Source organism: Simochromis diagramma, unplaced genomic scaffold, assembly GCF_900408965.1.
Source record: "Simochromis diagramma unplaced genomic scaffold, fSimDia1.1 OVJJ01000802.1, whole genome shotgun sequence".
NCBI lineage: Eukaryota > Metazoa > Chordata > Actinopteri > Cichliformes > Cichlidae > Simochromis > Simochromis diagramma.
Genome location: NW_024387492.1, coordinates 15,698,968 through 15,720,324, shown reverse-complemented (window position 1 = coordinate 15,720,324; position 21,357 = coordinate 15,698,968). Strand labels below are relative to the sequence as shown.

Sequence of the window (21,357 nt, the reverse complement as noted above, 5' to 3'; positions counted from 1 at the left end):
TGTAAAGAAACGAGCGGTGCCGCTTGGAAAAGTGGTAAACATACATTTTAAGTGTTTATGAGCGTGTGTATTGTGACCATTTTAATTTCATTTCATTAACTGGCATTCTGAGAGTCAATGTAACCGCAGGTAATATTCCTGCTGGTTCCTACCCGGTGGGGGGCGGGGGATACCGGAAATAGTTCCGTTTTGCCTTCCAAATTAAAACTGAAAGTTATTTAAGGTAAAAATCGACCACCTTTAAGAAAGGGTTTCACGTTTCACGTTTACATATAACAAATTCCCCTCTCGCCCCTGCGGGCGGTCTATAGTTCAAACTCGTGTCCTCTACCAGACGCCTGGGAGGTTGAGGGTCCTGCGCAGCATCTTGCTGTTCCTGGGACTATGATATATACAATAAAATAGGACTGTAATTAATTGCACATTTGTTTGTTGATGTTATGTGCATATGTTAAGAGGCTTAATTAAGCTTTTGCACATTTACTAAACTCTATTTTTAAGGCCCGGTGTTCTGACAAAACGTCCTACTTTGGCAAAACGTCCTACCGTAAGTAGTTTATGCACATTTCTGCTGTCACAGAGTCATTCCAGCACAAATGTAAGTAGGTATGACGGTTTGCCACTTAACTTTGCCCATCAGAGTATGCTTGTAGCTCATAATTATAAAGCCAGGACGGTTTGCCACTTCATTTTAGCCGTTAAAGTATGCTTGTAGGTCACATTCACAAAGGTAGCATGGTTTGGTCCTGAGTAAAACTTCAGGACTATAATTGTTGTTCTTGTTGTTTTTTAGTATTATAGAGATGACTCTCTGTCAGACATATACATTGTTATGTATTAAGTGCTGAGAATTATTGCATGTGGTATGAAAGATTTCCTACGTCTGACCTTGTAGCAGTATAGCTGGAACAGTCTGTTGTAGATCCTGTCTCGGGACAGATACAGGCTGTATATCCAACCCATCTCTGTGGCCCCTAGCCCTGTAGATGCTACAAATAATAATCTACTCAAAGTAGCAGTAGCTTATATGATTGTTTGGACTTGATTGTTATTATTGTTGTTATTACTGCATCCCAGAAATGTGCTGCAAGACACCAATAGCACCATACCTGCCTAAGGAAAAAAAAGACAAGCTTTATGTATTTTCCTAGCTTTAGAAACACGTTTTTAAACAACCAATTTGTGTTTTGTAATTCATAAACATTTTTAGATTTTGTTTTGGCAGATTTAAACAGCTAAAGTCTGGGAAATTTGGGCCTGGTGTATTATTTGTTGTCACTATCAGAACTTTTAAAGCCAACAGCGTGTACAGAACATGTTAAAATTCAAAACTAGTAGCGCGAAAGGGCCACTTTTATGTTGAAAAACATCACCGGAAGTGTCTTTTTATCATCGAGTCTCACCTGACAGCGGTCCACCGCGCCCAGTGGAAGCTGGAGGCTGACTGTGAAGCTGGGGCATCCTTGTTTTGTTAACCACCGACCCAACACCAGTGACCAAAAAAAAGAAAAGGAAAAAAAAAGCGAAGTCAAAGCCGTTTATGCTGAGCTTCTGAGCAGATATGGGATGCAGGTGGGGAGGGGTCGTTCGTCCATCGCTGAGTTAGCTGACTCCGGCTTTTATATTTCAACAATACGTGCAACACTATGGCTAAGCAGTACGATGTGCTCTTCCGACTCCTGCTTCTCGGAGATTCTGGGGTTGGGAAAACATGTTTGTTATGCAGATTCACGGACAACGAATTTCACCCATCTCACATCTCCACCATCGGTAAGACGCTGCACTGCCAGCAGGACTCGTTTGTTACCTGTTTTCTGGACTTCATGTTGATCAGTTTCCTGATTTATCCTAACCCTCTTTCATCGTTTTATGTGTGTGTGTGTGTGTCCCTTTTTTGTGGCCAATAATTTTTTACCAGTTAGATCCAATAAGGTTGAACGGGAAAGTGCTGCGTTATTATTTAACCATAGCAGTGAATTCATACAGCAGAAATAGAAAAGCGTGATTGGATTGTTTGGAGAAGCCCTGAGAGGGGAAGAGCCAACACTTGGCAGCCATGCAGATGAGTTCACCAACTACCAGCGCTTGGCACTGACTATGCAAACGAGTGCCATTCAAAAAAAAATAACAAAAAAATTTATATGTATGTATGTATGTATGTATATATATATATATATATATATATATATATATATATATATATATATATATATATATATATATGAATGATGAATGAGAAGTGGACGTTTTGCATCAGCATCCTTGTTACCGGTTAAACTGGGGCCCTGGAGTCAGCAGGTGTGCATTAATTGGCTGCAAGTGGTTTCTGATCAAAGTTCCTTCTCAACTCAATGCCTGGCACAAATTTAGTGACCCATTCTGTGAGGTCTTTAAATAAAATGTAAAATCTTGTAAAATGAGAGTTTGTCAAATGATTAAAACTGCAAACATCACTGACTAAATATCAGTTACACAATCCTGGTATGCACTAATCAGATGTTCTCTCTGTGACTGACAGGGCTGACATGTTCAGCTCCTTCTCTGTTTGCAGAACAAACTCGTAGATTTGCCACTTCCCCGTCGATGACTATTGACTCAGCAAAGCCGAGCCAGCCTTCATTCTCATAGTTAATATGGGCTGTGCGCTTCGTAGTTTGGATTCAGAGTCACGACAGGCGCATTACCGTGTTTTCCTTTGAGGTGAGGGAAATAAGGATATACAGTAAGCAGTGGGTTTTACTCACATGCTGCTGCAGAGTCTGCAGACTGTGCTCTCTGTGTGTGTTTAGTTAATAGAGAGATCTGCAATTTGCCAGAAATGAAGAAGGGAGCATACAAACATTGCCGTGGCTGGTGGGTGAAGAAAAAGTCAGCAAATGCTCCTGCTGGTTGTGAGTGATAACTGACTCTTGTAGTGAAAAGACACACAGAACATGTTGTCGAGATAAGGTCGAGGCAATGAATCATGAATCCGGTGCTAAGCCATGTATTTACAGGCGGATATTACTTCACAAGATCCAATATAAAAAGGGAATAAGAACACGACCGTGTCTCTATTTGTTTCTTCCTTTTTATTTTTGGACTCCTTTAGTAGTTAAATAAATGCCTTTCTATTAGTTTGAATAATGCTCCTGTAAATAATCCACACTCTATTAAGCTCAAATTCATTTAAAGGCTTGTCTTCCCTCATGTTTTTGCCAGCCAGATGTGATATATGCCCACATGCATACAGCTGCAAAGGCTGCAGTATGCTATTTTAAGTCCTAGACCTATAGCACTCCACAGGAAACTTCCACCCTGGAGAGAGTGATGCTTACAACCTATGCAGCAAGCCTTTCTCTTGTCTCCTACAAGGAAAATCCCAGCTGTTTGTGCATGTTGAAAATGATGAATATATCGATCTTTTTGTGCTTTTGTTAGACCATACCCAGTGTTCACAAGCACAGCTGGATGTGGTAAGAATCTGCCGTCTGGCAGGCAGTGAAATCCAGACTCATATGGGTCAGAAGAGCTGTTGGCAGCAGGTGGTGCCTATAAGCCACACTTAGAGGTCTTTCATGAAATAATTAAAAGTTAATTCTTCTGATAAACAGGGCCCACAAACTCCAAAGGGAAAGAGAGAGCAGGAGCTCAAGAGTGACCACCATCAGTGCTTTCCTTCAGTGGTTCAATGAATCATTTCCCAACCTTCACGCTGACTGAGGGATATAAATTCTCTCCCCTGTCCCCCTCATTGGTTATTCCATTATTTATCACATCCCTTTACGGTCCACTCATTCATTTTCCCGCTCCTAATTATCCCAAAAACTGCTGCTCCCATGGCTTCTCATTTTTTCCTTCATAAAACACTATAAAACCTTTGTCTCTCATTAAGCTCCTGCTGTTACTCAGAATGCTACAATCACAACATGCAGACATTAACAGCTCCTAAACAGTGTGATAATGAATAGATATTTCTAAGTATGTGGATACCTGAAAACATATATATGAATTTTGATTGCTGTTGTTATACTGTAGGCATTAATCTTCTGCAAGGCATTTGAAGACAGTGAATTTTCTCCCATATAGCCACAAGAGCATGAATTAAGGTTGTCAGCTGTGACTTGTGGGGGAAGGGTTTTGGTCCAGGGCTTTTTAAGTGTTTCCACACCTGAAATCCATCAAAACTAGCTGTTTTGATGGATTTCAACTAGCTGTTGTTGTTTAGCTGCCATTGCGTGGAGGATATTGTCATGTTGACATGTTGTTAAACTAACAGGCTTGGTTCAGACCAAAACTATAAAAACATAGCTGGGAAAACACGTCCACTGTTTCTAGAATTGCATTTTCCTGTGTTTTTACAGCATTTTGTTGTCACGTGACCTGTAAATGCTTTTTGGCATTTGATGACAGGTCAGTCCCTGCCATTTCTGCAGGAAGCTATTTTAAGTTATACATAAATATAAAACTGTCAAATTGCATTCATTTACTGTAAAGTACATGCAGACAGGTTTTCTAGCATTAAACAGTTATTTTTACACTGAAATTACTGTAATTTAGATCAAGTTTCCTTCTATAAAAACATCGCAATACTGTGCTGTGTAAAATATTGGCTATCCACTGTAATATTGTCAGCCTGTTATTTAATGTGATTTTAACGCCGATACTTTAATTACCATTGGAAGATTAATTTTGCATGCTGTAAATCTATATATACAATCACTTTATTGCAAAACCCAGTTCAACTGCTCGTTTACACAAATATCTATCTGCCAATCACAAGGAAGCAAATCAGTGCATTTAGGCATGTGGACACGATCAAGACAATAGACATGAATTCGAAACAGGGCATCAGTAAGAAGAAGAAAAGTGATTTAAGGACTTTGAACATTGCATGGTTGTTGGTGCCAGATGGGCTGGTCTGAGTGTTTCAGAAACTATTGAAGTGCTGTGATTTTCATGCATAGCCATCTCCAGAGTTTACAGTCAGAGAACAGAGAAGAATTGCCAGGCTGCCTTGAGCTGATAGAAAGGAAAAGGTAACTGAAATAAGCACTCAGTGCAATCAATGTATGCAGAAAAGCATCTGTGAAAACACGTTGAGCCTCACATGGGCTACAGCAACAGAAGAGGACACCAGATGGCACTCATGTCAGCTAAGAAACTGAGCCTACCTCTCAGTGGACTCACCAAAATTTGACAACAGATGACTGAAAAAAGGTTGCCTGACCTGATGAGTCTTGATTTCTGCTGTGACATTTGGATTATAGTGTCAGAATTTGGCATAAGCAACATGAAAGCATAGATTGATCCTGCCTTGAGTAAACAGTTCAGACTGGTGGTGGTGGTGTAATGGTGTGGGGGATATTTTCTCGGCACCATTTTTGAGCCCCTTAGCACCAACACAACAGCCTACCCATGTACTGCTGCTGACCATCTCAATCCCTTTATGGCCTATTAGCCATCTTCTGTTTTTATTTCCAGCAAGACTGCATGTCACAAAGCTCAATCATCTTTCTGGAACATATCATTGAATATCTTGCACGTAGATGGCCTCCATGCTCATCAGATCTTAATCCAGTAAAGCACCTTTGGGATGTGATGGAACAGGAGATTTGATCACGATTGGACGTGCAGCTGACAAATCTGCGGGTACTATGTGATGCTATCATGTCCGTATGGTCCAAAATCTCTAAGGAATGTTTTCAGCAACTTGTTAAGTTTGTATCATGCAGAATTAAAGCACTTCTGAAGGCAAAATACTCACGCAGTGCAGACCGTCATGTGTGGCTTACAAATCTTCTGCCAGAAATCTACTTTATAACTTGTGACATAGTCAGGAACCTCTTTTAAGCTTATGGCGTAACCTTCCACGTAACCCGATGTGCACCTTGTGAGAAGTGTAACTATACGTCCGGTCAATGCAACCTGCAATGACTTGAATGGCGTAGACGTTTGCAGCGTAGGATTAAAAATTCCCACAGAAGACTAAATCAAGCTTTAATCCGTGTCCACATTTGCGTCTCCTGAGTTAAGTTTGTTGTCTTTCTTGCACTGAGACAAGATCCCTTTTTTCATTAGTAATCACCGTTGCCATGTTACACTGGAAACCACTTAACACATCCACAGCAATCAAAATCTAAGCACTAGGTACAAAATAACACCACATTACTTTTAAATATGAACTTAATATTTACACTTCCTTAATTAGCCATGTCTGGCCTGGGTCCAGTTTATTTTTTAAATTTCTGTATGTTATGCACTAATTGAAGTAGTGGGTCATCTCTAATATGCTTTTAAATCATTAGACTCCACAGAAACTTGCCTTTATTATTATTTTCTATTAGATTTAACACAAGCATTTGAAGTATTCACAAAATAAAGCACCTTACTTACCTTAAAAAATTCCTATATCTTTTACAATACTTTCTTCCAGCATATTTAGATTCATCGCCTTCTGAAAGAGGTGTTCGATAGGCAGTTAGTGTGAGTCACTTGGTCTCTTTACCATGAAATAAAATCAGTGCTATAGTCATTAAAACTGCCACTGAATGAAACGAGAAACTATGACTTAGCTTTCTAGTTTCAGCTGACTAAAAATGGAAAGATTGAATATTAAGAGTCAAACAAGGCCACGGTAATTGGAGCAAGAGTTCTGATCGCACCTGAATGAGTAATACTTCCTCTCTTGTTGAGGTATTTCATTTTATTTTCACAGATAGCTGTGTTCGGGGGCTGGAGCGTGCACACTTGTCTGACAAAGAGCAGCTGCAGAGATGATTTAGTAATGGTATTCAGTCACACTGCTGAGTTTAATCTTCCTCACTGTTACCTTGCCAGTCTTGTCACTGGCCTCATTGGACCTCCTGGCTGTCAAAACACCAATAAAATATCAGCCCTGTGCTGCTCTATGTCATAGCTCAATAAGCAGCTGTCCACATTGTACTGATCCCGGTGGTGTTATGGTTATACACGTAGCTCGCTGCTGCTTGATAAGCTCAGTACTCTAAAGGGTCAGAAATGGATTACAGCCAGCACAGATGGCTATCCTATTGTAGGAGGTTATCAGGGAAACAGGTGTTGTCATAGACTTGGCTTTTCTGCGCCTGTCCATAGCACAGATAGCGTAATCTTACGAGTATATTATGTCAGCTGAGGTGGCTATAGTTGAGGTTGTATTTGTCAGGAAATTTCAGATGGCTGGCGACTTTACTGCATGTTTCTCTTACTGCAGTTCCTGTCACGTCTCTAATGTGTCTTTCTTAAAAAAGACAGGAAAAAGATATAAATACACACAGTATACAGCGTTTTGTCTTGAGTCAACCCTCATTTCTACTACTATAGTCGTCTTTTTAGTTTGCTAGGCTTCTTGAAGGACATTCAAAGCTCTAATTTGGATTTTGTTCTGATCACTGTCAAGATGATTCCACACTGCTTCAGTAACTTTGAGGTCCAGGGTCTGGGAAGGCCAATCCATGACTGATAGTGTTACTATCTACGTGTGCTTGCATTTGAAGTATTTGGGAATATTGTGATGCTGAAAAATTGACCTGTTGTTTCATTTTTTCCATATGGTATTACAAAATCCGGTGGTACTTTGTGTTCGTAAATTAATCAGTTTTGAAAAGATTCCCAACACCACTGGCTAAAATTCAGCCCCAAACCATGACAGAGCCTGCACTCTGTTTTGCAGATGTACAACTGGAGAGATTCAGTGATATTCCTCTCTGCTGACCTCCTGCATACACATCGACAATGATTTCCTTCTTTCTGAATGACTTTCAGATGCTGTTCATTTGCTGTAGATTAGTTGTTTTGTTTTTTGTTTTTTAGGCCTTTTTTTTTTTCTCCAGTTATCCAGTTCCCCAAAGATACAACTTAGAATTTGTTCTTTCCTAAATTAGGTGCACAAGAATTTGTATCTAACATTTAATCATAGAGTATCAACTTTTTGACCAATTGACCCTGAACGTTTCATACTGAGAGTCATTTTCAATGGTTACTCGGACACAAAAAGATTCACAGTGCACAGCCAAGATTGACGCACCAAAACCAGAAGAAGGTCCCCTTTTTCTATCACCATTACAACTTCCTCCTTCATCCACAATGTGGCTCAGCTGCAGACAGTTCAGCGAGAAGTGGCTCAGATCACACGGCTGAGCTGCCACCCTCAAGCACAGATTAGGTACAGGCTACAGAAGTTTGTGAGATTACTACTTTTGCAACTCTAAATATTTCTTCTGTCAAACTTTTAGTCTTAACTCTCAACCACTGCTGACTGAAGTAAGCTCCATGAATTGAATATGTTTTACACAACTCTTTCTGGAGGCTTTGCAGAAGTTTTTCATACATGCACTCATACACCTCAAGATCCTTAAACAGATTTCATTTTAATTAAATCTTTCTAAAATAATTTTTTTTAAGACGTGACATTTTAGTACTGATAAAAAAGGTTTTAAGTGGAGATTCCTTAAACTCATCAGCATTTGCCTTCAGCATTTCTATACTTATTCGTTTCCTTCTTCTTTGAAGCAGCTGACATCTATTAGTAAGGTACATTTCTGCCATCTACTTGGCTTGAGTGTAGTTAGAAGACCCTTTGTTATAAAATCACTCCAAGGGTTCAGTATTAATCATCCAAAGTTTTTGTTATACTGTGTTAAAGCAACATTTTTCCTGGATAACCTTCTTTTCAACCCATTAAAGCAGACTGTGTCATCCTGCAACTGTCAAATACAACAGGTGCCAAGGAATGTAAAAGCTACTTCACTAACTATAAACTAGCATAAACCCTTTTCCTATGAATAGACACATTACAAATGCTAATTTAATGACGTGTCTTTTTCTTCTCTGGTCCTCAGTCACATGTTGGCTGCATAACTTGGTATTCAGTCATAAAACACTTTGACAACCTTTTCTCTTAGACCTTTTCTAAAATTCTGTAGAATTTTTCCTCCGGCTCAGATATTTTAGCCATGTTAAAAAGACATGTTCCACTGGTTTTCTCCCTTGACATCCCTCAAACCCCATGTTTTGCTTTCACATCCTCGCTCTTGCTTTTATTCCCTCATGTGCTATTATCAGCCTTAAATTTAAAAAAAGTTTTGCCACCTTTTTTCCTCTATGTGTTCCTGGTACTGAAGAATCCTAATAAGATTGTGTTTCAATACAGATTAATGACAAGTTTATTATTGCCAAAGAAGGATTGCCCCTTGTCCTTGTGTTCCCCAAAGACAACAGCTGTTGACAGCTGTTGTCTGTCCTCTGCTAGTAATGCTAGTCATGCATGTCAGATCCATCCCCCAGTGACTGGGTGTCAGTGCCAGAGCATCCATCCGTCCATCCATCTGTTAGTGAGCCTGTCACCATTACCTACAGCACGCTGACATATTTTACTGCCTAATCAGTCTTGCACAGTCAAACATAGTCATCCCAGTAATTAGTCAAGTCAATTTTGGGTGTGTAGCCATTTGTTTTTACATGGCTCTCAAACTGCTGATTGTGAAATGCTGCCGTGTTCAATTAACTGCTGTCTCTCATACTGTGCACATTGTGCCTCTGAAGGGAAGAAGCAAAGCTGACAAGAAGCGTTTGTTTTTTTTCAAGGTGTTCCTCAAGATTAATGTTTTTTTGTTTTTTTTTACAGAGCTACAAAAGCTGAGCGCAGGATTTAGTATGCAGTATTCATATCGCTAACTCAAATGTGTGCAAGTCACGGACACGATTCAGCTCTTTTCTCTATCATATATTCCCTCATGACAATAAAAAGCAATAACATTTCGAATAGTAACAGACTGTCAATCAAATGTACTAGTGTGTTTCCTTTTAAGGCTTTTTTAACCGATTGCAGATAGTTGCAACATTTATGGCTGTAACAGCAGTTACACATGCTTTTTTAAAAATTCTGTCCTTGAACAGCAGTATTCAGGGCGTTCTACATTTTTTTCTAATGCAGACTGAAAAATGTGGGGAGAAGAAGCTCAGAAAACAGACATGTTTATGTTGAAGGCTGTCTTTGTTTCTACGTGCTTTGTAACTACAACTAAATTTGCCTCATTTCGCACAGTTGTTATAAAGTAATCAAAAGCAATATAAAAGATGAATGTCGCCACGGTGATGCCACGCATGGGTGTTGAATTCTGCATAGCGAAGGTTCAGTGTTACCATTTGGCCGCTGACAGGTTTTTCTTAGAGCTAAAAATGCCCACAGGCTGGGGTGCTAATGCTAGCAAGTTTGGTTAGCAAAGTGAACTGTATACATGCAATGAAAAGGCATAGATATGCAAAGCTGAAGTACGAACCTTTTTGGTGGTCTGCATCAATATTAATCTGATTATTCCATTAAATGCTCAAAAAGGCACAAACACATTGGAGAGCCAACTTCGTTTAGCGGAGATGAACTGAAAGTTAAGGTGACCACACTCGTAACTCCAGTGTGCAGAGAAATAAGTTGTGAATAAAACAACTTTAAATTGTTATGAAGAGGGAAACTGTCCTAAGAGGCTCAAACAATTTTTCTACCAGGCTGTAAACACACTTTTTTCTGCTGTAAAGTTGGCCATTTAACATGAAAGTCTATCGGGACTGGCTCATTTTTGAAGCCTCAAGTGGCCATTCTAGCAACTGCAGTTTTTGTTGGTTTTTTTTGGCTTTTTCAGCTTCAGAGGTTCCTGCTTGTCCAATGCCAGCTTGATGGAAAAACCCCTTCTTCCTGTCAATAGGATAAGTTTTGTAAAATGGCTGGCAGGATGTCTGACTGGATGAAAAGCCCACTGAAGTTGATTTTTTTTAGCAGCTGAAAGAAGACAGCGTAGGCTGAAGCATGACTTGCTTTTCTCAAAATAGAACTTAGACTTTAATGATTTGTCAGTTTAGTTTTCTTGATTTTCCAGATTTGGTCAGATTCGTATTTGTAGACATTCACTGCTAAACTGGAGAGCCCATTAGGCTTTCTGTCTATATCCGCATTTTCTGCTCAAATCATTACAATTTCCATGAATGACTATCTGACTTGCTTAATACAATGCAGGAAGACAGCGTCTTTTTTTAATGGTCTCCTCTCTTGTCTCAAGCCTCGGGCGCAGCAAGCTGCTGATTGTGATGCTGACCTTTCATTTAGTCTGAAATCTCTCTGGTCAAAGGCAAAGGTTGAGTATAACTTTTAAATGAGGCCCCTTATTGTCAAGCCAGTTCACTCTAGCCTCCAGCAACATTCACTGGACTCCTTCTTAGCCCAAGTATAATCTGAAAACAAGTTCGGCCAGCTGTAGTAGATATGCCAGCTTTTCCTTATGTCAGTGTCTTAGAAAATGAACCTCATAATAAAAAACACAAGCAGGACGTTTTCCATTTCTGTGAATCGATTGGACCCGGTAGCTCTTTCTGTGCGCGTGATGCTGGCTGTGGCACAGGGGTGTTGAGTATCAGGTTAATTGGGATGAACAGTTAATTGATTTCCCAGGGATTAGTGCGGTCTATAGAAGCCTGTGGGTGTGCTTTGTATTGACTTAACTGCATTAGTCTGCATTATAGATAGAGAAAGGAGATGAGGAAAACAATGACTGTAGTTGAATGTAAAATCTGATTGCTTTGTTTAGGAATTTTACTGTATCTTATCCAAACGTTAAAGACTTACTATAGCAGTTGTTTGTTATTATTGATGTTCAGGGGGTTTGGGGGGTATTGTCATGCAAAACAGGACTCAGTTTGCTGCAGTTTCTCTGAGATCCTGGTTTCAGGCTCTTCTTCTACAGTCTTATTACATATACACTACTGTCAAAAAGTCCTCATTTCCCCACATTTCTTTGTTTTTTTTCTAAGGAGCCAGAATTTCTTATAATTTTTAAGGCTATATTGAACAAGAGTTTTCCAGAGTTTCTGAAGTTCTTTCAATGTTTATCTTTGGTGATTTGTTGCTTTGTCATTCATTTGAAGTCCACTCCTTGCACATTACTGTTGCAAAGTCTTTTAATTTGTTAACCACTTAAGACTTACCTATGAGTCTTTGGAGCATTAAAAAGGACACCTAACTCAAGGGAACCAGTGTTGTGTATACAAATAACAGCCAACTCAGCGAAGAACCAATTTTAAATTGTGTCTTTTTGCATTTTGGTCTTAGAAACCTTTAACAAAAACTTAGCATTTTAAGCATTTCTTTCATTAATGCAAGGAAAAATTGTATGAAATAGTGTTTTTGCACAAAGAATGTGATTCACAAAGAACTATTAGTGAAAAAACCTGGCATATGTCAACATGGTAAGATGTGGAAAGCAGCAAAAGCTTCATTTTTTTGTCCTGACAACGATTCCAAACATTTTATAAAACAAACCTAGTAAAAGCATGCATGTGTGGTAAATAAAAAATGCCACGGTGCACAAATATCAGTCATGGATTGGCCTCCCCAGAGCCCAGACCTCAATATTATTGAAGCAGTATGGGATCATCTTGACAGAGAACAGAACAAAAGGCAGCCAACATCCAAAGTAGAGCTTTAAAGTTTTGAATCTGCTTAAAGACATTACAAGAAAGCTTGTCTGAGGCTTGAATAATTAAAATGCTCATACCAAATATTGACTTTCAAGCTCAACAGACTTGTGCAAAACCTAGTTTTTGCTTTATATACTGCATTTCCATGTATGTTTGTCCATGTCTCCATAAAATGCTGCACATTTACAAGCAAAGTATAAATGCCTAAAAACTAAAAACTCTCATATATGTTTAAAAATGGACAGTCCTCATGATAGAAAATAAACTTGCCCCTGTCTGACTTTCTGTGAATAATATCACACTCAGCTGTCTGAAATAGATCAGAGATCACTGAAGCGTGAGTGACTGCTTACTTAACCCCTTCCCAGCTCTCTTTTCTTTCTTCCCATCCCTCCTGTTTGCTGTTATGTTGTGCTCAGTTATCATATAGCTCTTTTTTTCTTGTTCCACCTCCCCAACCCCTCCCCCACGCAGTCAATACAAAGGACTGAACTAAACGAGCACTCTGCTCACTGGATCATTAGCTCGACCTTCTCTCAGGCTGATTATACAGGGATGATGTGCCTCTCTTTGTGTTAATGTTTCCTATGATGTTGCAAAGTTGGAGCAGATAGTGGTAAACGTCCATCTGTCGGACAAGCTTGGTTGATTAATGTTGGTCGCTTACCGAAGGGAGAGTGTATACAATTCTGACAACAGTCAGAGCATTTAGGCTGTCCCTGGGAGAAATATCAAATAAAGCTACTTTGTGAATGTGATGCTGTGTTTCCTCATCGTATCTTCTCCCTTGCAGGGGTCGACTTTAAAATGAAGACACTACTAATAGATGGTATCAAAGTCCGCATACAGATATGGTAAGAAACTGGAAAGAGACAAAATCTTATTATAAGGTGTTGTATGTTGTTTGAAGGGTTAGCCATAGACTGCATGTGAAAAATAAAAAAAGTATTATGTAAACCATAATGCCAGCTACTGATATGTGGACTACTGTTCTGAAACCTCATGTCAGGCATTAAGGCCGCCGCCATCTCAGGGGTTTATTTGAGCACAAAGGGACCATATTTGGATTGAAGGGTGGAGATAACAAGCTTGGTTAGCAAGGTGTATTCATAAATTGCATAATTGCTAATTAGTGATAAAATAAAGTAAAATCAGCATAGTGGTTAACACGTTTGGCCTACACAAGTTCCCTTGTTTACAGTTAGCGGGAGAGACAAATCCTGATAGGGTTGTGTTGGGAACGTCATCTGTGTTTCTTAAAATTAAACAGGAAAAGCTGAAAGAAACTTTATTGCACAATAAGCCGTGCTATTTGTCAGATAATTATATCAAAGGTGACCCAAAAGGCACAACCGCAGATGAAAGAGTGATTTCAAACCACAGATATTTCTCGATTTGAAGACATAGTATGACCAAGATTTACAAAATATTCTTTTAATACAGTGTCCCAGGTCAAAAATGAATGATTGAGTCCAAAAACTGTAACACAGAAAACTATTTTCCCAGAGACTTCTATAGGATAAAATTTCTTTTTCCAACCTCAGCTATCTTCATCTGGCGGCCTTCAGATAGCATCCAGGTTTAAAGCCCACCTGCATTGACTTCACCTAGAAGATAGCACGTACATTTTAGTCACGTATGTTTTACTATTTTTGTAGCACCAAACCTGGAGTTTGTGCCCTGTCATAACTCACAACTAGAGTGATGACATTTTCCCAAACGTAACCACTGATGCGTCACACTGACGTTGTAGAATTAAGTAGAAATCGAAATGCATGAGGGAATTTTCTTTTCATGCAAAAAATTGTTAAAATGCAGCTAAATCGCTCAACTTCTTTCTTTTTTTTTTAGAAAAGACTTTTATGAATTTAACCAGATCACAGATCAACTGCTGTTTTTTTTGCATTTTATCTAGAGAGCCTATAACCCACATTTCACATACATCTGTCTACCTGAAGTCTTAACTTTGACATTGCAAAAGCTGCACAAGAGTCACTAAAAAAAGCTCCGCTGACCACAGTTTGCCCTTTTTTTTGTTATTGTCTGAAAAGCTGAAAAGGTATTTTAGGTGTCTGGTCAAGATTTTGCTAAGTGTCCTCTTTAGCCTCAGCACTTCTAATTACCTGCCTCCTGCACTCCATGTCATTGTATTATAATCACAAAATGAATATTCATATATGTTTGTTTTGCAGGGACACTGCGGGCCAGGAAAGGTACCAGACCATCACTAAGCAGTACTACAGACGAGCGCAGGTAGCTGACCTTAAGTCTCCTACAGTTACTCTGCCATAAATTGATGCAATATTATTTCTGCACACACACAGTACAAATTTAAGTCTAATCTGTTTTAAATTCAGTTTGTTCCAGCTACAAGAATAACCCTTGCCTAATCCTTACAGCTGCTTATGTTACTTCTCTTAAAGGAATCATAGTGGAGCTGCTACCCTGAGGTTTTCACAACAAAAGGATTTTATCTGAGACTAGTGGTGTCGTAAATGTTCTTCCTTTCCTCAAAGGAGTGTGTAGCCCTTTCGCAGCAGCATGAAATTTGTTTTGGGCTGCTAAAGAGGTTAAACTGGCTGAAACCTAATTGTCTATTTACCAGAAACTGGTAATGAAATTGAAAGGAAAGTTTCTTTATCCTGTTTTGTGCTCTAAAACAGTTGAGTGGATTTCTCTTCCAGACTGTGGCTCACAACACAGAACACACTGCCAGTAGAGGCAGCCAGTTTTCCAAGTGCTAGTCTGATTTGTTTATGGGAATCATAGGAACGTGTTATGAAATGCTCCAAAAAGGGTTCAAGCAACATTTTGTAAACATGGATCTCAAAGGTGCTTGAAAAATATGCATGTTGTTGTTGTTTTAAAATCTTTGACCGTCTCTTTTCAGGGGATCTTCCTGGTATATGACATCACGAGTGAGCGATCGTTCCAGCACATCATGAAGTGGGCCAGCGACGTGGACGAGGTGAGTCAGTGTGATTTGGGATTTAAGAACTCAATAAATCAGGCACATTTTTCTTCAACGCTGTCGAAAGGCCCGAAGTAACAAATGTACCGAGTGTGCAGAGGCTCCAGCTTGACGAAGAACATATGGCTGGCATGGTGTGATAGAAACCAAACACACTGACCTGACAGCTATTCTGCGTTTACGGTGTTTCGTCTTCGTTTGTCATAAATATCGGAAAGAACACGGTTTTTCCACATGCGCTCACTTTTTCTTCATAAAGCTCTCTCGTCTTCCGCTCCCCTTTATCGTTTCCCAGGTGATCTTATGCTATTAATTTAGTCATTATGAATGTAATTTCCTCTACGGGTCTCTCCAAATATATCACCTATTGATGCTGGCACGCTTCCCACTTGCTTTTAATCTAGGTCTCATTTCCTGTACACTGTCGCGCTCTCTGCATTCTCCTGGCATTTGAAACAGCTCTCTCCTGTCTTATCGCTTTCATTTTGTTTTCTGCTCTTCTCCCTTGTCTGTAAACATCTCTTCGTGTCCACATCACAAACCCCTGCAGTACGCTCCTGACAAGGTCCAGAAGATCCTCGTAGGGAACAAGTCAGATGAAGTGGACAAGAGGCAGGTGGCCACTGAGCAAGGCATCAAGGTGGGTCACTCTGGCATCGATGGCTATGTGTACCTAGCAGAACTTGAGTTCGATTTTGTGGCTCTGCTTTGCTGTTTAGATACCTGGGATTATTCGGGAGAGAGGGACTAAAGAAGCATAACGTGCTCAGTTTTTTTCCATTTGCTCCCATTTTCACCGTAATCTGTCTTCCAGCTGGCCAAGGCTTATGGAATGGATTTCTTTGAGACAAGTGCCTTCACCAATCATAATATAACAGAGGTGAGGTTACACGGGGAGACACTTCTCTCAAGGCCATGCACAGAAATGCATGTACCTGTAATTGCATCACGGGGTGTCTCATCATGTCTATGTGTCTCCTCCAAAGACTTTTACACGACTGGCTGAGCAGGTGCTGGCAGCCAACAAAAAGGACCTGGATCTACTCCGGATGTCCGTTAACGACGAGCTCAATCTCACTGCTCTGGAGGAAGAGGAGGGACTCTGTGACAGTGCTGCTGGCGACCAACGCAAAGGCTGCTGGTGTTAGAGGAAAACCTTGAATCCTGACTGAACATATGTCACACATGCCACACACTTTGCACACTCCTGGAAAAATGTGTTTCCTTTTTCTTTTCTTTTTTTCTCACCAGAGGATGAGGCTTACGTGTCTGTAATTTTGATATCAGCTATGTTTCAGCTTAGTATTTTAATTTAGTTTGGTGGGGCAGGGCCAAAAGTGCTAACAAGTCACTTGAGAGCAGTTTTAAGGGTCAAGCGAGAAATATTTTGCTGAACAAAGGCTGTTTGCCTCCTTGTAGCTGAATGTTCACCATTTTCTGAACAGTTTAGCATGTCTTTGTAACAAAATGTGATCTCTATCCACTGCAAATTTGGCAATGGACACAAAACTTCTATAAGGGGTGAAAATGAAAATCTGATAATGTTTTCTTTATAAGTTACACAAATGTAGAGTACAGAGGAACTGGTTGAAATCCCCTTTAAATGCTTTAGATCCAGTACAAGAAATTACCACAAGAGGGTGCTATATGCATTGCAAAAACAGCACTCGAGATGTCCAGCGGTCATTACATCCCTGTTTTTCCTCTTCTTCCGTTCATTTTTGGTTTTATTTGCACTTGCAGTGGCTTCCTTCAACGGAGCGAAATGATTCTGAATATATGCATCCACTTTATTGCATTTTGTTTGCATTGTTTTCATACATATCATGACTACAGAGGAAGTGTTGCAGCTTGTAATATTATCTAAGTGGTCTGATTTACCAGTCTATGGCGAGGGAAACATCGAGAGCAAAATAATATAGTTTCCCTGTAGCAAACAGAAGGTATTTTTATTATTTTATAGAGTTTGTTTATAGAAGAAACTATAGTACAGGTGGATCGCTGACTGCATATTGCATTGTACATACCACGTTTTTAAAAGCAATGTAGATTGATAGACTCATGAGCAAGCGTACGTCATGAACTTCACTGTAGAAGGCTGTATAAAAAGTCCACATGGGTATTCTTGATGGTCTAAAATATTCCCTTTGTGAAGATAATAATGTATCGATCATTTTGTTCTTTTAATAGCTGTTTTGTACAGAGTTCAGTGGAGATGCCTTTTCTTTTGTTTGCTCACAGATTTAACAAAGGACGAATGAGGGTTCTGCATGCGTTTCACACTCCTTTCCTTTCTTTTCATTGTAACTTCAATGAAGTTAATATTCACCTAACCGTAATATAAGTGAAGCATTTGACCAGAGTTGCCTGTTTGGAGAGTAGACACAGAAAGATGAACTTTGGCTACATTTTTTGCAACTTAGTATTACTAAATGCTACTCAAAACAATTGTTAACGTGTGCAACGTGTGCAACATGTGAAGCGGCGGTATGTCGTAGCGAATTATGTTCTGGACTACACTCTAGATACACAACTTATCTGTGTTGTTTTCAGGAACTTTATTTTTCTCTTTCTTTCAGACTACTTTAATTGCATTTGTGTAACTATATTACATGCAACATGTTAACCTTGAAGAAATGATGTCTGATGTTTATGAGTAAATACTTGCAGTTATATGACACTGTGCTCAGATGTCTTCTTGGTAATCACTAAATATGATTTGGAGATGCACTACATTGTACTATGCTAAATGTTCGGGTACTAAAGACAAGATTTTAATGGCAAAAACATAAAACCTTTGCTCATTTAACCCCTTTTTAATAATTATTATCAGAATCCCTGAAATGACACGTTTCCTGCTTTTTGTCTTTTAATGGCCATTATTACTCTTACCAGATGATGGTATTGCAGTGTGTCCAGTAACATAGAATTGCTGTATTGTAGGGCTGTGCGATATGACCAAAATCTCATATACCGATATAAGAATTCTATCGTCCGATGACGATATAAATCACAAACATGTAACATTTTCTGTAAATTCTGTGAATCTCGGGCAGCTCGACTTGTGTGAAGTGTTTCCAGCTGCACGTCCTTTACCCGGAGTCGAGTGTTTTAACCGATGCATGAAACTATACATTTTTAGACATAAGTTGTAACAGCCGCCGTTTTCTTTGTATTTATTATACAGCATGCTGCGGGGAAAGGCCTGTTCTAACGTTTGAGTCTAAGGTTTATTTTTTTAGCACCTGGCGTCTCTTTTTTACTTCTCATCCGTGAATAATCTGCTCTTTCACGTGATTCAGTTTATTTTGAAAAGTCTCAACAGGATATTGAGCTTTATTGTGAAAGGTTTATGTGGAACATAAACAAGCGGACACGCGATGGTGTTACCTTCAACACATAAAAACAGGCGCTTGTCTGTCCATAGTGTGGTTAAATTAAATATAAGAGAAAGAGAGAACTTTAAGAAATTAATATAGCCACTACAGTGTCCATCAAAACGATGAAAAAATATTGCCGTAAACAGTTTATTTTGCGACACCACGAAACAAATGATAGCGTAAAATGAAACGATAGACGTTTTTATATCGTCATCAGATATATATCGTTATATATCGAACAGCCCTACTGTATTGTGATATAATTATCAATGTGTGGGCAATGGTATCATATCATATGCTGAACTGCTCTCACTTTAGACAGAAAATGAGTCTAAAGTGGATCTGAAATACAGTTTATTGTGTTCGAAATTTCTTTATCAAACCAAACCACTATCTTTCCCTCTAGTTGGCCAGATGTTGCCAGCGTATAAACCTAACCATAAAAAATGCAATTTCAGTCCAGTAACTACAAGTTAAGGATTCTGCCAGCATTTGTTACTTAACAAGTATGTAAATTACTGAATCCACATTAAGCTAAAACACGAGACAATCTGTTGTGCAAGTGTTGGTGGTCACTGGTAGCATGGCAACTCTCACAATGACACTGGCATTGAGTTACAGTTAAAATGTGGTGAGCTGCACAAGTTACTGAATCTTTAAATTTTAGCACAACCAGACGCACATACATTTTTCTCCTTCAAATGTTAGTGAAAACGTATTTTCTGCTGAGTGTGCTCATTTATTCTTTTCCTTTTAGAAAATAGAGCTATCCATCCATTTTCTCTGACCGTGATCTGAGAGGCAATAATTTATACATAATTCATGCTGAAGGATACATATTATAGGTGTGCCCAATAAATTAAAATTCTCAGATACATGTTTCATAGTAAACATAAAATGCATTGATGATAACTGTTATAAATGTGTACCCGAGATTGCGTACCAAGCCCTAAGTATGATGGAAGCAGGAGTGCTGATCACGAGAGCAGCTGACCTGAAAGATAGGATCATGGCAAAGCTGGAAACCTGGATCCTCCGTAACTGGTTACCAAGACTGCATGAAGTACCCTCTGAAAGTCTACTAGAAGATGGGACTGCAGCATTACGGACAATCCCTACTCTAACCATCACTGAAACCAACCAGCTGATCTAGACCACGGCAGTAGTGGTCACTGAGATGCTTGGCTACAAGATGAACAGGCACAAGGAGCAGTAACCTCCATGGAGAAGGAGATTAGAGGCTGAGGTCAAGGTAGCACAGAGGAAACTTAATCAAAAATTGGAGCTGCAGAAAGGTGCAATAAAGAAGGTGCCTAAGAAATACAGCAAGGTGCCCATACCTGAGCCTTGGAAACTGCCAAGCAAAGACTCACAGCCTTGGCCAGTTGATTGAAGAGGTACATCAGAGAGATAGAAGGTAGAAGAACAAACCAGCACTTCATCACAGAACCTTCTAACATTCTTCTTCTGGACAGCACCATCCCCAACATGTTTCACGCCTACTGGCTGAAGAAGCTGATTGCACTCTATAAGCGTTTGGCAGCTCAAATGAACCAGCTACTAGTCAACAAGAAACACCCAGAATGCCTGACTGAAGCCTGGATAGTCCTGATCCTCAAGGAACTCCAGAAGGGACCAGTCCCATCCAACTACCAGTACCACATGGAAGCTCCTTTCAGGTATCATAGCGGCTAAGATGAACAGGCACATAAGCGGGGCACAGAAAGGAATTTGCAACAATACTAGAAGTGCAAAACACCAGCTCCTGGTAGACAGACCAGTTGCCCAAGACTGCAAGACCAGACTGACCTACCACAGCACCACCTAGATTAACTACAAGAAAGCCAATGACTCAATGCCCCACACATGGATTCTGGAATGCCTAGAACTATACAAGATCAACAGGACCCTAAGAGCCTTCATCAGGAACTCAGTGGGGATGTGGCAAACAACACTAGAGGCCACCTTCAAGTCCATAGCATAGGTCACCATGAAGTGCAGGATCTACCAAGGAGATTCTCTGTCCCCACTGCTGTTCTGCTAAGTTTACATACAAATGGGTGGCTATCAATAGACCTCCTGTGGTATTGGTGCAAGAGGTCTGTGATAAACTTGAACCTCAACCCTTTCTTATTTATGCTGCAATAGGCCTAGACTGATGGGGGCTTCCCATACTGTTTCTTCTTCACTCACCTCTTTTCACTCTATATGTGTTTATACACACATTTTAAGGGACTCGGGACATTTAATCATTAGTTATTCTTAAACTCTAGCTCTCTTCCACAGTGGGTATTTTGTCCTGCCTCCCTCTGCTCTCTTCTTTCCCCTCATCTCCATCCAGTCGCGGCAGATGGCTGCCCTTCCTTGAGCTTGGTTCTGCTGGAGGTTTCTTCCTGGTTAAATAAGAGTTTTTCCTTCCCACTGTCGCCAAGTGCTTGCTCACAGGGGGTCGTTTGATTGTTGGGGCTCTATTATTATATGGTCCTTAACTTCCAGTTCCTTGAGGTGACTGCTTAAAATTAAATTGGATTTTGAGAAGAC

The 21,357-nt window shown here is 39.7% G+C and overlaps 1 protein-coding gene across 1 annotated transcript; it reads left to right on the top strand.

Annotated features, from left to right (window-relative positions):
- Nucleotides 1-1,380: 1,380 nt before the first annotated feature.
- Nucleotides 1,381-17,083, top strand: rab15 (RAB15, member RAS oncogene family). Its single transcript, XM_040018106.1, has 7 exons — nt 1,381-1,770; nt 13,259-13,319; nt 14,658-14,718; nt 15,356-15,433; nt 15,987-16,076; nt 16,251-16,316; nt 16,423-17,083. Exons 1-7 carry the CDS (start codon nt 1,647-1,649, stop codon nt 16,582-16,584), a joined length of 642 nt encoding a protein of 213 aa, XP_039874040.1. The 5' UTR covers nt 1,381-1,646; the 3' UTR covers nt 16,585-17,083.
- Nucleotides 17,084-21,357: the final 4,274 nt, after the last annotated feature.

Coding starts and splice junctions, on each gene's coding strand:
- rab15 (XM_040018106.1), top strand. CDS start 1,647: ATGGCTAAGCAGTACGATGTGCTCTTCCGACTCCTGCTTCTCGGAGAT. Junction 14,719..15,355: donor AGTACTACAGACGAGCGCAG/GTAGCTGACCTT, acceptor GTCTCTTTTCAG/GGGATCTTCCTGGTATATGA. Junction 16,077..16,250: donor CCACTGAGCAAGGCATCAAG/GTGGGTCACTCT, acceptor TCTGTCTTCCAG/CTGGCCAAGGCTTATGGAAT.